A 14,182-nucleotide genomic window follows, 5' to 3' on the forward strand; every position below is an offset into this window, starting at 1 on the left:
AGATGAACTAATTGTCTGCCATGTTAAAGTTGCAGAGTTAGCTACTGCTTTATTAAAGGGAATAATACAAAATCGTCTGCATTTCAAGAAAATCCGCCCGGTTTCCTCAAAAACATTGTTACAAACAGTACTTCATATTTATCAACATCCCTAAGGCACCTTCCTCAGGGACAGAAATGTACACCGAGTCTGGGAGGATTCAGAAAAATTAACAAGGGAAGATGCTGGTTTCTTGAGGAGGTGTACTTTATATATATAAATATGTGTGTGTGTATGTATGTATATATGTATGTATATGTATATATATATTTGGAGAAATTAACCCAAGCAGTTTATGTTAGCACATGTGTAAAATCGCTGTATAAGTTGTATGGACAACAGTGAACATGAACTTGTGCCCCGTGGGACCTTTGTGTGCTTGTGAAAATCCATGGGGCTGGCATTTCTGGAGTGCTGCATTGGCTGCCAACATTCCCTCAGCCCAAGATGGGCACACTGATGAAGTGCCATTTCAGTTCTTGAAAGCTCAGTGGGACTAAAGAGTTGCTCATTTGCTTTAATTTCATAGTATTAAATGATTGCTATGGAGCCATGACCATTGTAGGACTACTGTTATGATTTGATTATCTCTAGAACATGGATTGGACATCTCAGAAACAGATTGTTTTCTTGATGCCAGGGTGGTGTTAACTTGGTTTTGTTTATATATACACAGCCATAGGGTTTCTGATTGAATTCTCTTACTCTTCTGAATGAAATTTGAATACTTGCGGGTGTCGTTTATGAACAGAAACGTATTCCCTCGATTAAAAAGTGTAATTAGACCACATTAAATGCTTGTAATATCTGTGGAGCTGGCTTAAAACAGTCTTGCCTCATAGTAATAATCACTACACAGAAATGTGAGTGAATTAGAGGAAAAAGATCGTGATATATTCCAAGGCACGGTTTCAGTTTTCACAGCCACATTGTCAGATGTGGAGGAGGATCTATACATATATACATATATATATATATATATATATATAAGTGTAATAAATTGTTTACTTAATTGCATTTTCTTCACTTTTAGATGATGTAATTTTACCTTTATAACCATGTCTTTTGTCTGAACATCACGAGACTAAACCACAGACTTGTTCTTGCCTCAGCAGTATTGAAGAGACACTAGATTGTGAAACAGGCCTAGATATTTTGTTTGTTCGCAGAGTGTTCCAGGGTAAAGGCAGGCTGGCAGTGAGTTCCACAAAGGAGTTTTGACTGCAAGCTTCATGTTTAGCGCATGCCTCACAAGCTTTAAATTACATGCCAACCTATTGACAAAACTGACCCTTAGCCTTTGTAAACAGGAGGAGATCAGTAAGGGCAGACCTCACCTTCTGCCTTCCACTTCCCTGTCTAATGAGAGAAGAGACGCCTGACTGAGAGCAACCCCCGCGCCTCATTAATGCCATGGGCTAATTGACAAGTCCGATACAGATGTTCTGGCACTTCAAAGCACTTTCCTTCAAAGGTTTCAGGGACCCCACACAGGTGAACTGGGGCTTCTGGAACTCTCTGAGAGCATCAAACAAGGAAAACTTTGGAAATTGAACATAGTTTTTTTTTTATTTTTGGTTGTTTATGCAATTGTGGTGTATTTTCTCAATCTTGACATGTTTGACAACTTGTAGAATCCAAATAACCGTAGTCCTTTGCATTGGTGCGGCCACCCTTGCTTTATTCTCCGCCCCTACAGTGCTATAATAAACCAAAACTGACATCAGTTTGCTGGTGTTTCTGAGTATCATAGAGCCCTCCCTTCTTGCAAAGAAATTAAAGTGACAGTTTCAGCTCCCTTTCAGTGTGCAGTAAAGCTGTGTCAGATGCCTATTATCTAAGCTGTCTTGCTGGGCCTTGCTTTCTTTGTGCTGATGCTGGGGGTGTGGGGTTATGCAACATCCACTGGTTGCATTTTATTTCAAGGCTTGGCTGCAACACAGTTCTGCTTCCATGTGAATGCCAGCGACATGCTGATTGGTTTTGTTTAATGAAACTGGAGTTCATCCTGTCAGTCGCACAGCTAATTTCCAGTAACAAGTACACAGCTAGCGTGCTCTGTCTCCCAAGTGATAGTATATTAATTCAGTAACAGATCAGATTAGATCTAAAAGACCGTATTTAAGGTCCACACACTAAGTTCAAATGTTCATGGAATCCTTGTGTGCACTAACAAATATGAGTGTAAAAAAAAAAATCATCTATATCATAACACAATGACTAAAATGGTGGCTTACGGTCAGCGTTTGCAGAGGCCTTGTGTATTTTCTCTGTTTCCTTCCCTCTCCCTCTTCCTTGAGCGCGCCCTTTCATTTAGTGGCTGACAGCATGGAATAATTTCTAAATGGAGCCTGGGCCCACGCAACCCTTGGGAGTGGCTCAATGTGACTGGGCACACAGACAGCCGGTTATTTCACTCAGGCTAGAGAGGTACAGGAGGCCGGCTACAGAGGAGGGGAGGAGGCATAGAGGAGGTACTGGGAAGAGAAAAGGAAATGAGTGATATGTGGGCAGAGATAGTGAGAAAGAGAGAGCGAGAGTGTGAGAGAGAGAGAGACAGAGAGAGAGAGAGAGAGAGGCGGGGCTTGTTTTGAGCCATATTTTTTTGGCTGGTTTGTGATTTTTTTTTTAAACAATGTTGGAACTGAACTGAACCGAAAAGAAAAAAAAAAAAATGAAAACAAAGACATGCTCACACTGATGGGTTTGGAATGTCATGTGGTCTTCCCCCTTACAAATGATTCCCTTAGAGTATGGACTGGCACACAAGAATGGAATGTTTGGAATGAAATTCACACACGACTCGTCTGTGTGGACTATAGGGTGGGGCTGCTCCACACCCCCAAACCTGAACTGTGGCATTCCAGACCACACGAGAGCGGTTTATGTCAGTTCCACCCACTCCTGAAGAATCCTAGAGGTCTGCATGTGCCACATGCTATTGCAGCATTATTAGGATTACAAATTCCTTGTTCCTTTCATTTACATAGTAAACATGTAAAGCTTTCTTGGTCTTTCTTTGTATCTAAGCTTTTGTGGTCTCTGCTCCTCTGACATCATACATACTGCTGTCGCTTGAGTCATCACAGGAAGAATTCAGATCACTCAGATATATTATTTTTTTGAATGAAAATGGGATTTTATGATTTCCATTCAAAATTTTTTAATCCTAACCAGCACACAAAAGCTAATGTAATTGTTTATCAGTTTTCGGGGGGAATTAATAGCCTGCAACCGCAGAGATTATAACAGACCCTGTTGTGATGGGTCTTTTGCTCTATGCAAGTTAAAAAGATGAATCTTTTATGAAGCGCACGCATGAACTGAATGGAAGGGAGGAGAGTGAGATAAACATGCATTGATTTGTAAAGCTTATTTTATGCACACATCAATACGCAGAAGTTACCATTCAGTTCGAAACAGAGTAACACACAAACTGTTACACATGTAAAGTAATGGTAGAATGGTGGTGGTGGTGGCTGGGGAGTGGGGGGGGGGGGGGGGGGTTGAGAGAGAGAGAGAGAGAGAGAGAGTGAGACATGAGTCTGTAATTACCCTAGCAGAGCTATTAAGATGGGGAACCCCTTCTCAGTACACCGGCTATCACATTAATAGGTCATCTCTAGCCTCTGGACAAAAACCACTCTCTCCTTACCCACAGAGCAGGTGAATTCGATGGCCTTTCCTCCTTCACACAGAGAGAGAGAGAGAGAGAGAGACCCTCTTAGCCAAAGATGAAACCTGAAGCTCAGCTTAATGGATAGAAGAAGAGCTTGATCAGGGCTGGCTCCATGCCCGCTGGCTCTGTGGGGTCTTAATCACGGGAGGTGTGACTTTTAGAGACTGGGAATGTGTGTGGTGAGAACAGCCACCGGGTCATTGACATGGCAGGGAGGCAGTGAATCATGGACAATGCCACGGCCTGCCTGATGAGGGTGTAAAGAATGGTCATCTCCCTGGCTGTCACAGAGAGCTTTGTTTTCTCTCACACGTCCTGCTCTCCTCTTGTCATTATGTGTCAGCACAACAAATGGGACCGGTGGTGCGTCACATTCGGATTCTCTCTGCTTTGATGACTGAAATATTTATCATGTGCACGTGACTGTCATAGAAGCCATGTTGCACAATTTTGCTGCTGACAAATGTTGCTGCTGTCTCCTCTAACAGTGCTGACCCTGGGTGACTATTCAGGGCTTGTTTCGATGTTTCTAAGAAGCAAACAATGTCAGTCAGGGTTTGGTTGGCTAATCGCTGACTTCTCTGTGGGGAAAGGGAAAGCTGCTGCTCTGGTTCAAGTCTTTTAACTCCACATAGGACTGCTGTTAGACAACCAATAGATTTTTTTCAGGTGTATAAACAAAGCACAGCATGCAAAATTTAAGACATCCATCCACTAATGGACAAGAAAATGTCTAGCAACAGAACGCCGGGAAGTTGATTTCATCCTTTCTCTTGTCCATTTTTTTTTGGAAATCTTTCTATTGTAGTTTTATTTCAGTTTTACTATACTACAAAGATCCACAATACATTGCCCCCTGTGTATCTTGTCTCATGTAGCCTGTACGATAAAATAGAGAAGAACATTTTTTTCTGTTTGCTTCTTTTTTTTGTCTTCTGCCCCAGATGACTGTTGACTTTCTACCCAAATAGGATTAGGGAATGTGGCTTTCCAAATTGTCCTTTCAGGGCAGAGAATGTGAAATAGATTAATTTTTTTCTTTATTAATTGATATGGGTTCAATTTGAAACACAGGGGTTGCCTTCACAATAACAATAGCAAAGCCCATGAAATTCAGTGATAAGTCATACCCTAGAGTGCTGAGCTAGAGCAGGACTAGCAAATCATATTTTATTTTCAGCTGGGAAATATAGTCATGAGCAAACTTGTGTTATAGTAACAAGTGAAAGATTTTACGCTACCGTGCCATGGGCTCTTCCTTTTATTCATGAACTCTGAACGAAATAAAATAGTGCTTCAATCTGGATAGAGTGGGTCCGTGATAAATTATTAAGACTGTTTTCTTTTTCTGAATAAAACGTATCTCTCTGATGAAGTCAAGCAGACGGTGGTTATCTGAGTGATGATTTCAATTAAACAATTGCAGTCAGATGTGGAGTATCATCTACAGACCAGGCTGGCCTTGAGGAAAGTGGTTTTCTCGTCTTTTATGAGTAATGAGGTTGGCTCCTCTCCGAAACAAGCCATGTTCCCATATCCGGGCCTAATGCAGGTCACAAGCCGCATGAACCACGCTTGGCAAAAAAAGCAAAAAAAAAAAAAAAAAAAACAACCCACAATGTTATAGGCCACTGGGAAACCATCAAAATGGTTACTTCTGCCGTTCATCTTATCTTTTAGTGGAAGACTGATTGTCCCAACACTCAAGCTGGCCATGATTACTTGTCCTAGAATAACGCCAGTTACTACGCACTAGTATGTTTCATAAAAAAAAAAAAAAAAAATAGACATGGCAAAAGCTTGTTTGTGTCCACAGCTGACCATCATTCAACTTCCCATTGAGACCAAGTGGCGACCTACGAGTTGCCTCCCGGTCAGGGATCCAAACATTATCATTCCTCTTGCGCATTGTGCTCCGCTAGCCTTCCACCAGAGGCCTGTTTTCTGTCATTCAGCTCTGTTTTTTTCCATCACCAGACAGCAACCCCAGAGGGATCCGCAGCTCAGTTTCTATTATGTCTGCGTTTCGGAGAGAAAAATAAGACGGTATCACCGAATTTACCATCTTCTGAAAGCGCATTACCATAGAATCTCTGTCAATGTTGTCTTTGCTTAGACAGAGCTAATAATGTTACTTTGGAGAACCCTACAAAGCGTTTGGTGGTTTCTGTTCTTGTATTGCTCTCTTTTTCTTGGACTGTTTTTTTTTTTTTTTTTTTTCACATTGTAACTCCTTGAAGTCCTCAAGCAGAGGGATCGGCAGATAACAGCGCCTTGCTTATAATAGAAATTTCCACAGGTGGTTTTCACCTGGGTAACCTGAACAGTTCAAATACACTTACAGGGATGTGAATTTGAAGGATTACAGCATTGGAAGACTCTAATGTGGTTGCCGGTAATGTTGTGTCAGCTGTCCATAATTATCCTCATTCTAAAACTCCTCTCTGGTTTTGCTGTCTCTTAAATTCTCTCCTGCTGTCTCTTAAATGAGCCAGTTTTCCAGTTGTTTCTCTAGTTCAGAAAGAATAGCAACTGGGTTTCTAGCTGTTGGAGTTCTACAGCAGTATGCTGTAAATGAAATGCTGAAGGTAAGCTGGTTTGACTCAGACTGTGACGACTGTCTGTTTGCTGACATGAAGAGCACAGCGAGTGTCACAGAGGACTGCCTGTTGCCACGTTTCCCCCCTATGTTAACGTCAGTGCCCCCTGGGCTTGTCTCCTTGTGCTTGTTTTCTCTCATGTCTGATTTTTTTTTTTTTTGTTGTTCATTTTGTTCCTCTGGCATGATAAGTTGTGCTATCAGTGTTCGACTAATGGCTTCTTTAATTGCATTCTGTCAACCTGCACTGTTCACACAGCAGTTTGGATTGTTGCTCCGTGACTGTTTAGTGCGTGTTCAGGGACTGAATGAACTCAGCATGTATGCATAAAATTGGACTCCGGGGCATGCTTCCTGTCTATCTTTTTGAGTCTCTTCTTTTCCAGCCTACTACAACATTTCATTCATCTTCACCCTTTTCTCCATTTTCATCCATTTACTTACCTCATCTTTTTTTTCCCGCTCTGTCTTCGTGACCCCTCTCCTTTCTCTCTCTCTTTTTTTTTTATTTCGTGGCTTCCCTCCACTCTGTGTTGACTTCCTCCCCCTAGCTGTATTTTGCTCTTAGCTTTCTTTTTGCAAAAATCCTGGCCCTTACTGTTTTACCTCAGCATCCTCTTTCTCTGTTTCTCATTCATTCTCTCCCCCCCCCCCCCCCCCCCCGTCTTCCCCCACGGTCTCACTCTGACTGCAACAGGGGATTTCCTCTGCCACTCTAGTCATGTGACTGCAGATAGGGTGTGGTGTTGTGCATTCCTAGGTTCTCTGTTCTTGATTCCAGAGAAGGCAGAGACCAGTGAGGCAAGGCAGTTTGCATACTCCCACACAGAGGTTAGAATTACCACCTGTGTCTCTGCAGGTAACTGGCTGCTGGTTACTGCAGCTTTTTGCATTCAAGAATTAATTTATAAATATGTATTTGTACCATAAGACTCAGATACACAAGATGAGATTGTATTAAATAAAAAAAAAGGTATGTTAGCTTATTAAGGTCTTATAAAATTAAATAATTACAAATTACACATCACAAGAATTAAATATTACAAATTATAGAAATGCACTATAAATATCTAATGTGTTTAATAGGCCTTTAGCTCAATATTTTTCCTCAATCTTTGCTTTTGAAAAGCTCTAAAAAATAGTGCTTTCTTAGTGGAAACGTGTGGAAACTAAGTGAAATAAACAGTTTCTTTGTCTCCCTATGCAGAAACGAACCGATAAACGATGTAACCTCTTAGCCTCATGCATTAAAGGGCACCTAAATCATTTGATATTACACCATGCTTGACTGACTCTTTGACAGGACGCAACAGTGAGGGAGTTCCCTCTGGATATGGGATGTGTGTGTGTGTATGTGTGTGTGATAGAGAGAGGGAGAGTGGGGGGTTTGGTGCAGAGCGAACCGACGGGAGAGGGCTCCGCATTCACTCGCTTTAGTATGCAAGGCAGGTGTGGCTGCAGAGCCTGACGCGGGCCGCAGCTTTTCTAATGCACCAAGTGTTCTGCTCATCCCATTACACACCACCAACGCAAAAGCCCCCAGTGAACCCCATCCTCCCAGCAACACACAGCTCCTCGCTTAAAAAAAAAACCCTTTCCCTTTTCTCATTCCGTCTCTCTCTCTCTTTATTCGCTCCTCTCTCACGTTCACAGTCCCTGTCAATCGGTCTTTCCCTTTCTTTGTCGTTCATTCGACGTCTCTACGTAGCGTCCCCATTTCAATGTTCTGCACGCCTGCTTAGCTGAACCAAAAAGTAATCCAAGTCTGAGCTTTTCTTCAGCTCTAATGTACCCCCCCCCCCCTCCCCGTACTACTGTCTTTCAGTTTATTCATCATTTTTTTGTGCTTCTTTGTCATCTGTTTTTACTGGTTTTGCGTTTCCATCTCCCCTCGTCAGACCTCCGACTGGTGATGAATGAAAAGCCAAGCGGAGGGGTGATGAATGATCTCTGGAGCTGTCAGTGTGGAACTGTGGCCGGGGTCAGGGTCGGTGGGAGGCGCTAGTTAGGCGTTATCGACCGGTGCTGCACGGCCGGTACTCCCCTGCCTTACCCTCACTGATGCCCTGCCTCTAGAGGCTTTTAAAAAATCAAACCTGCACTCCATTACTGCGCAACTGTTGCTCACTCCATTAAAAATGAGAGAGGAACTCACCAGTTGCTGGTGTGGCAGCACATTTTGTTTCCCTCTACCATTTGTCTTGTCACCACAGGGGAACAATTAGACCAGCGCTCCTCTGTCTGTACGGGCGTGAAACCTTGCGTGAGTAAAAAAAAAAAAAAAAAAAAAAAAAAAAAAGAAGAAGAATAAAAAAATAAAACAAAAGAAAAAAGAAACTGTTGCGTGAAATTGTTTTGTTTTAATTTATTCATTGACAATCACTCTTCTCTTTGTCTCCACGGATTCCCCATCCTCACCTGGTTTGAACTGCCTTTACAAAGGCCTTTCAGGGTAATTTAATAGCTGTCCTGATCGAGCGGACTGCTGTTAATTATTGGGAGTGCATCTGGCTGTTTGATTCCTTCCCCCGGGCAGTGATAAGTCGGACTGGCCTGCTTTGGATTTGCAAACCTTTGCAGAGGGAAAAACACATCAACCTCTGCACAACTGTCAGCTACCTTCCAATAACTGCGTGAACCAGCCATGTAATTGAAGTTGCTGGCTGATAAAGAAGAAGTAGAGAGTATCGTTGTATGTCAAGACGACTTGTATTAGTTTGGATTTAGAAGACAGATACTTGGACCTTGATTTTTGATGATATTTAAACCTCAGAAAAGGATATTAAAAATGATCTCACAGTTTTCGGATACCAAGGTGGAGTTAGTAAGACCTCAGTGTAAAGATGGGTACTGGATTCGTCTGGTCCCAGTAGAGAAAAGGCGGATACACAGCCATAAGGCAGATGGAACTAGGATCTACATCTGCTGTGTATGAGTTACAGCTCATATTCTTTAATCAAAACTAGGGTCTCTCTGTGCCCCCCTCCCTCCCCCCCACCCCCTCTCTCTCTCTCTCTCTCTCTCTCTCTCTCTCTTTCACAATCCACTCAGACAGTGTTAGTGATACTGTTTGAGCTCATATACTCTAATCTTCTCAGAGTCTTAGTGTGCCCCACTCACTCATATTGAGATGCTCATGCACATATTCTGGACGCTGCATACTGGGACTGCAGCTGGGAGTTAAAGCAAGTCTCACTCTCTCTTTTGTTCCTCTCAACAACTGTTTTGGCAGCTACGATATTCCAGTGCTCAATTAAAAAATGTCAAATTAATCAAATCAGAGAAAGACCTTAGAGAGGTATGTAAGAGAGATTTTCCTCAAAATAGGTTTAGATTCATATACTTGTGACCTTTGACCTTTGCTTTCCCCAGAATGTTTCAGTCTGCTTTACTTTTCTACATTTTATTGTTTTGATTAGCCTCAGTTTTTATGCTGATGGTTTTACTTTATCAGTAGTGGTAAGCTGAAGATGAAGGACTCTCAGACTTGTCTGTCTGCTAATACAGCATCGTTGACAAAATAATTCCAGCAACAGGTGTACAGGCAAACCCTTGTGGAATTGTAGTAGTATTGAATTGAACTGTGAAAATGGACAAATAAATAAATGAATGAACAAGCTTTTTATGTTCAACCTTTTTGTTTAGGAAAGTTTAACATACCCTTTCATGTTCTGTGACTAAGTCATTCATTCATAAGTAACTGTGCCGTACCTTTGGACCAACACATGTGATGTTAGCTTTTGCTACGCGGTGCATTTTGAGTAATCAAGTTGTAACTGTGCCTTAGTCGTAGTCCCTGTTTACAACGGAACATTCATTCAGGAAATAAGAATGACCATTAAGGGTACTTTTAAGTACATTATTGCAGTCAACATTGCTTTTACACTGTCTCTGATAGTGGGGTAAGGAGGGGCCAAGTTCCTGCCTTCTCTGATGCTCGTTTATGGAACTTGACTTTGGACTTGAACACGTGGTGTAATCTGTTCTTGTATTTGGGACTGAATGGATTTTAGTTGCTTCTAGAAGAGTTATGATTGTCTACACAATGCTGGTGGGTGGTTGTTCCCTTTTTCGCTTGTTGGGTCTTGATTCCGCACGCCAGAATCCCAGGGAAAGAAAATCACAGAAGGACACATTCACAGTCTCTCTGTTGCTTTGCATGTGATACAGAGCATGCTGATATGGAGTGCTCCCAGCTGAATACAGAATGACTGGGATATTTAGTCCCTGTATGTTACAGTCTACTAAACCATATATGTACTATTAATAAAATGTGTGTGTGTGTGTATCTGTGTGTGTGTGTGTGTGTGTGTGCGCGCGTGTGTGTGTATGGATTGAGCAGTTTAGAGAGCGAGAGAAAGAGAAAGAGAAAGATCTAAAAAGGGAATTACAAAGAAACCTTAGAAATTCTGCTGATTGCATTTTTCCATCTCTGTTTTTGTGTGTAGCTGAGTCAGGAAGTACACTTGGCAATATGCCCAAAGTTTTTACAGTGTGCAGGGGAATCCCTCCAAAACTATGCTTTTAACTTTTTTTGGTTGTATCCTCAGCCATTATATAACAGTCTCCTTTGTAACTCCCCATAGGAGTTAAGATTAAGGCTCTGAGGCAATTAACTTTCCCGTTCTTTGCTTAGTTATTTGAGCATTCTACACATTTGTTTCAAGAGTTCTAAAGAACTTCCTGATTATTCTGCTGAAGTATCAGATCATAATTTTAAAAGCCTTTGCCAACGTCGTGCTGTATTATTACCCCAGGACCTTGAAGAAGAAATTGTTTTAGAAGCTAATTGGAAAATAGGGTTGTTGTTGGTAATGCTGCCTGATGCCTGTTTGGAATTGTATGTAAATTTGCTGTGCATATAATTAGGTGCCTGATTTGTTAGTCAAGCAGCACTCTGAGTGGAGTGAACTGAGACAGTAACAAGCAAGTCTCTGACAGCTTCCCATCATGTGTGAGAAAGACTGTGTAGGTTTTAAGCAGACTGAACTCAGACTTTTTTTTTTTTTGGAGCCCCACAAATTTCTAGAGCCTTTCTAATGGCCATCCGCATCCCTGAGGCAAATGTTGGCATTTCAGAAAGTCAATAGATTTTGTTTGGAAACACTGTAAGGCATGCTCATGTGACATTTACACAATCTGACATTTACACACATTGGTTGCATCGGGCTAACATAAGAACAGAACTAAATCAGCTGTCCTCAGAAAGAAGGACAAATGGAACACATGTTATTAAGGTTTTCTGATGGCCCCTCAATCATTTTTTTCACCTCCATTTACCTACAGTCAGGTCTCACTAATTAGAAGAAATACGTGGGTTTTTTTTTTTTTTGTCAGCAAACTGCTGATGCCTTTTGATTATCTACGTGGCACTGGCATATAGTTATACTGTGTTCCTTAGTTAAGCTGTGTTATATCTATTTGACTGTTTGACCTGGGATCTGAATTGGGTCAATCTACAGGGATAACCAAGAGCCTGTCAGTTAGCCGAGTGTCCAACTGAAGTGAATGCTTGCATTGACTGTGTTCTGTCAGGATGGAGATGGGGTTGTCCTGATCCAGTTTCTTGGCTTGAGTGAAGAAGAGGTTAAGTCAATGTAATGTCCACTGGGACTAGAACAATGCGCATAATACATGAGAAGATGACAGTTATCCAATCTAGGCTAAAACCCACCTCAGGGCTTTCCACCAACCAAACTCCATGACCTGCCAGGCTTTCTCATGGCTACTGTACATGAGTGTGTGTGTGTGTGTGTGTGTGTGTGTGTGTGTGTGTGTAGGGTGGGGGGGGTGGGGTGGGGTGGGGGGGTCACACACTCTAGTACTTCAGTTCAGCGCACTGTAAGCACACATCAAAGGGTGACCTCCATTTTATGTGTTGTGAGTGTTTGAGGAATCCCATTGGATCTGGACCTTCCATTATCTCACATTAGCACAGAGCTTTTATCTCTAATTCTGGCAGGACTCTTTCTGTTTTCTTCAGCAGAGACCAAGACCATTGTCCCTGCTTTACAGCTTGAAAGAAAAGCTGTGAAACACTGCGATGAATTACAGTTTCTCTGGTTTGCTCCAAAACTGGGGTTTCCATAAGGGTTGATCATTTATGTATGACCAAGAGAGAAACTGGGTCTGCAGCAGAAATTCACAAATGCAAAATTCTGCTCTCAGATGTTTTGAAACTGTCTTTAATATCTGCTCTGTGCAACTGTGAGAAACAGTTTGTTATTCATTTACATTTTTTTTTTTTCAGTTTCTGCATTTCATTATTGATTGATATGTATAGACTGTATATCATGCTTTTGTTTTTTTTTTTCATTTCTATAAAGAAAACGTACCAAATCTTTGATAAACCTGTATTTCAACTGCTCTTTGTATTACTGTTAAATACACTATATACTACAAAGACTCAAGTGTTGTACTGAATAGTGGGTACATATTAATTTATTTTTTCTTTCCATTGCAGATACTTGGAACTGAGCAATTTGTCAACTGAGTATAGGACCAGCTGATGGTGTGCTGCTGTGGTAACATGCCTGCCATAATCAGACCCTCTCTTCAGAAATCCTACATCTGATGGTTTCCTGTCAAACCTGCATCAAGAAAGCAGATTAACTTCATCCAAAGCCATCTCCCAAATTTCAAAGCTTGCTGAAATCATAGGAGGCCAGCAGTCCACCGTTCGTTTTACATAATTCCTCTACTGTAGAGTCTAAAGTTTACAATTGAGTCACTGAAGTGAGAGATCTAGAATCTTGGAAAAACAGCCAGTGAAACAAAATGGCTAACAACACTGCTGACCATCCTCCGGGGAACTCTGTTGCTGAGGGCAACCATGATGGAGACTTTGGCTGCACAATGATGGAGCTTCGGGAGCTTATGGAGCTGAGGAGTGCAGAGGCAGTCAACAAAATCAGAGACAACTATGGCGATGTTCAGACGATCTGTCGCAGGCTCAAAACTTCAGCTATTGAGGGTAAGGGATGTGCCAAAGCATTGTTCTTTCCAATATCCCCCCCAGAAATGCAGTCACAATATAGACCTTACTTCAGTCCTTAACGCCCCTAGTTTAACACATAAGAGGTACTGCCGTTGCTGTGAGTAATTTAAGAGCAAGGGCATAAGGATTCACAGCTCAGAGATCACAGTGTAAGAGGAAGTCACTTAGAACTAAACACTATTTAAAATGAAATTTTCCCTCTTTCTTTCTTTCTTTCTTTCTTTCTTTCTTTCTTTCTTTCTTTCTCAAAAGGATCAGTGTTATATCTGTTTAGTAATGCTGAAAGTGTATTTTCAGTTTAAATTTAGTTTAAACTTTTGAACTCCATTGGTTACACATGGCGGTGTAAACAGGGATTGCTTATTTCCATCAACATTTACTCAGAAGTCTATCATAAAAGCAATGTTTCACTATAAATGAGATTTTTTATGGTGTGACCTCAAGGTCAAAATACCGTAGTAAAAGTTACCAGTGGAACTGAATATGCTTTTGCCTGGCACCCAGTGAACTACATGAACGTCTGAGGGAAACGGTCGAACTTCACTCCTTTCCAATTTAACATATGGCCCTGTTAGTTCATTCCAGCATTGAAATGTGTTCCACACCGTTTCCCTAATGACTTCATAGATCATTGCTCAGTTCCATTTAGTAATCAAGGGACAGCTGTACAGACGTCCCCCACACAAGAAATTACTCATTTTAATGAAGGGAGCATAATTATGTTTTCTCTTTCGCTCTTAAATGGAAGAGTGGGTGGAAAAAGCAATATTAAAGTGAAATTAAATAATCTCAGTTTAGGTGCTCTACCAAATTCCACTGTACCTTCTTCGTTTCAAAGAAAACACTGTGTCTTTCTTTGGTTTTATAT

The 14,182-nt window shown here is 41.4% G+C and overlaps 1 protein-coding gene across 1 annotated transcript in view; it reads left to right on the top strand.

Moving 5' to 3' along the window:
- atp2b4 (ATPase plasma membrane Ca2+ transporting 4) overlaps positions 1-14,182 on the top strand; it is a 59,845-nt gene that overhangs the window by 10,200 nt on the left and 35,463 nt on the right. Inside the window, exon 2 of the mRNA XM_030778810.1 lies at positions 12,781-13,290. Within this exon, the coding sequence (XP_030634670.1) occupies positions 13,095-13,290 (196 nt within the window). The 5' untranslated portion in view covers positions 12,781-13,094. The remainder of the gene's footprint in view (positions 1-12,780; positions 13,291-14,182) is intronic.

The sequence above is a fragment of the Chanos chanos genome, chromosome 6 (assembly GCF_902362185.1).
Source record: "Chanos chanos chromosome 6, fChaCha1.1, whole genome shotgun sequence".
Lineage (NCBI taxonomy): Eukaryota > Metazoa > Chordata > Actinopteri > Gonorynchiformes > Chanidae > Chanos > Chanos chanos.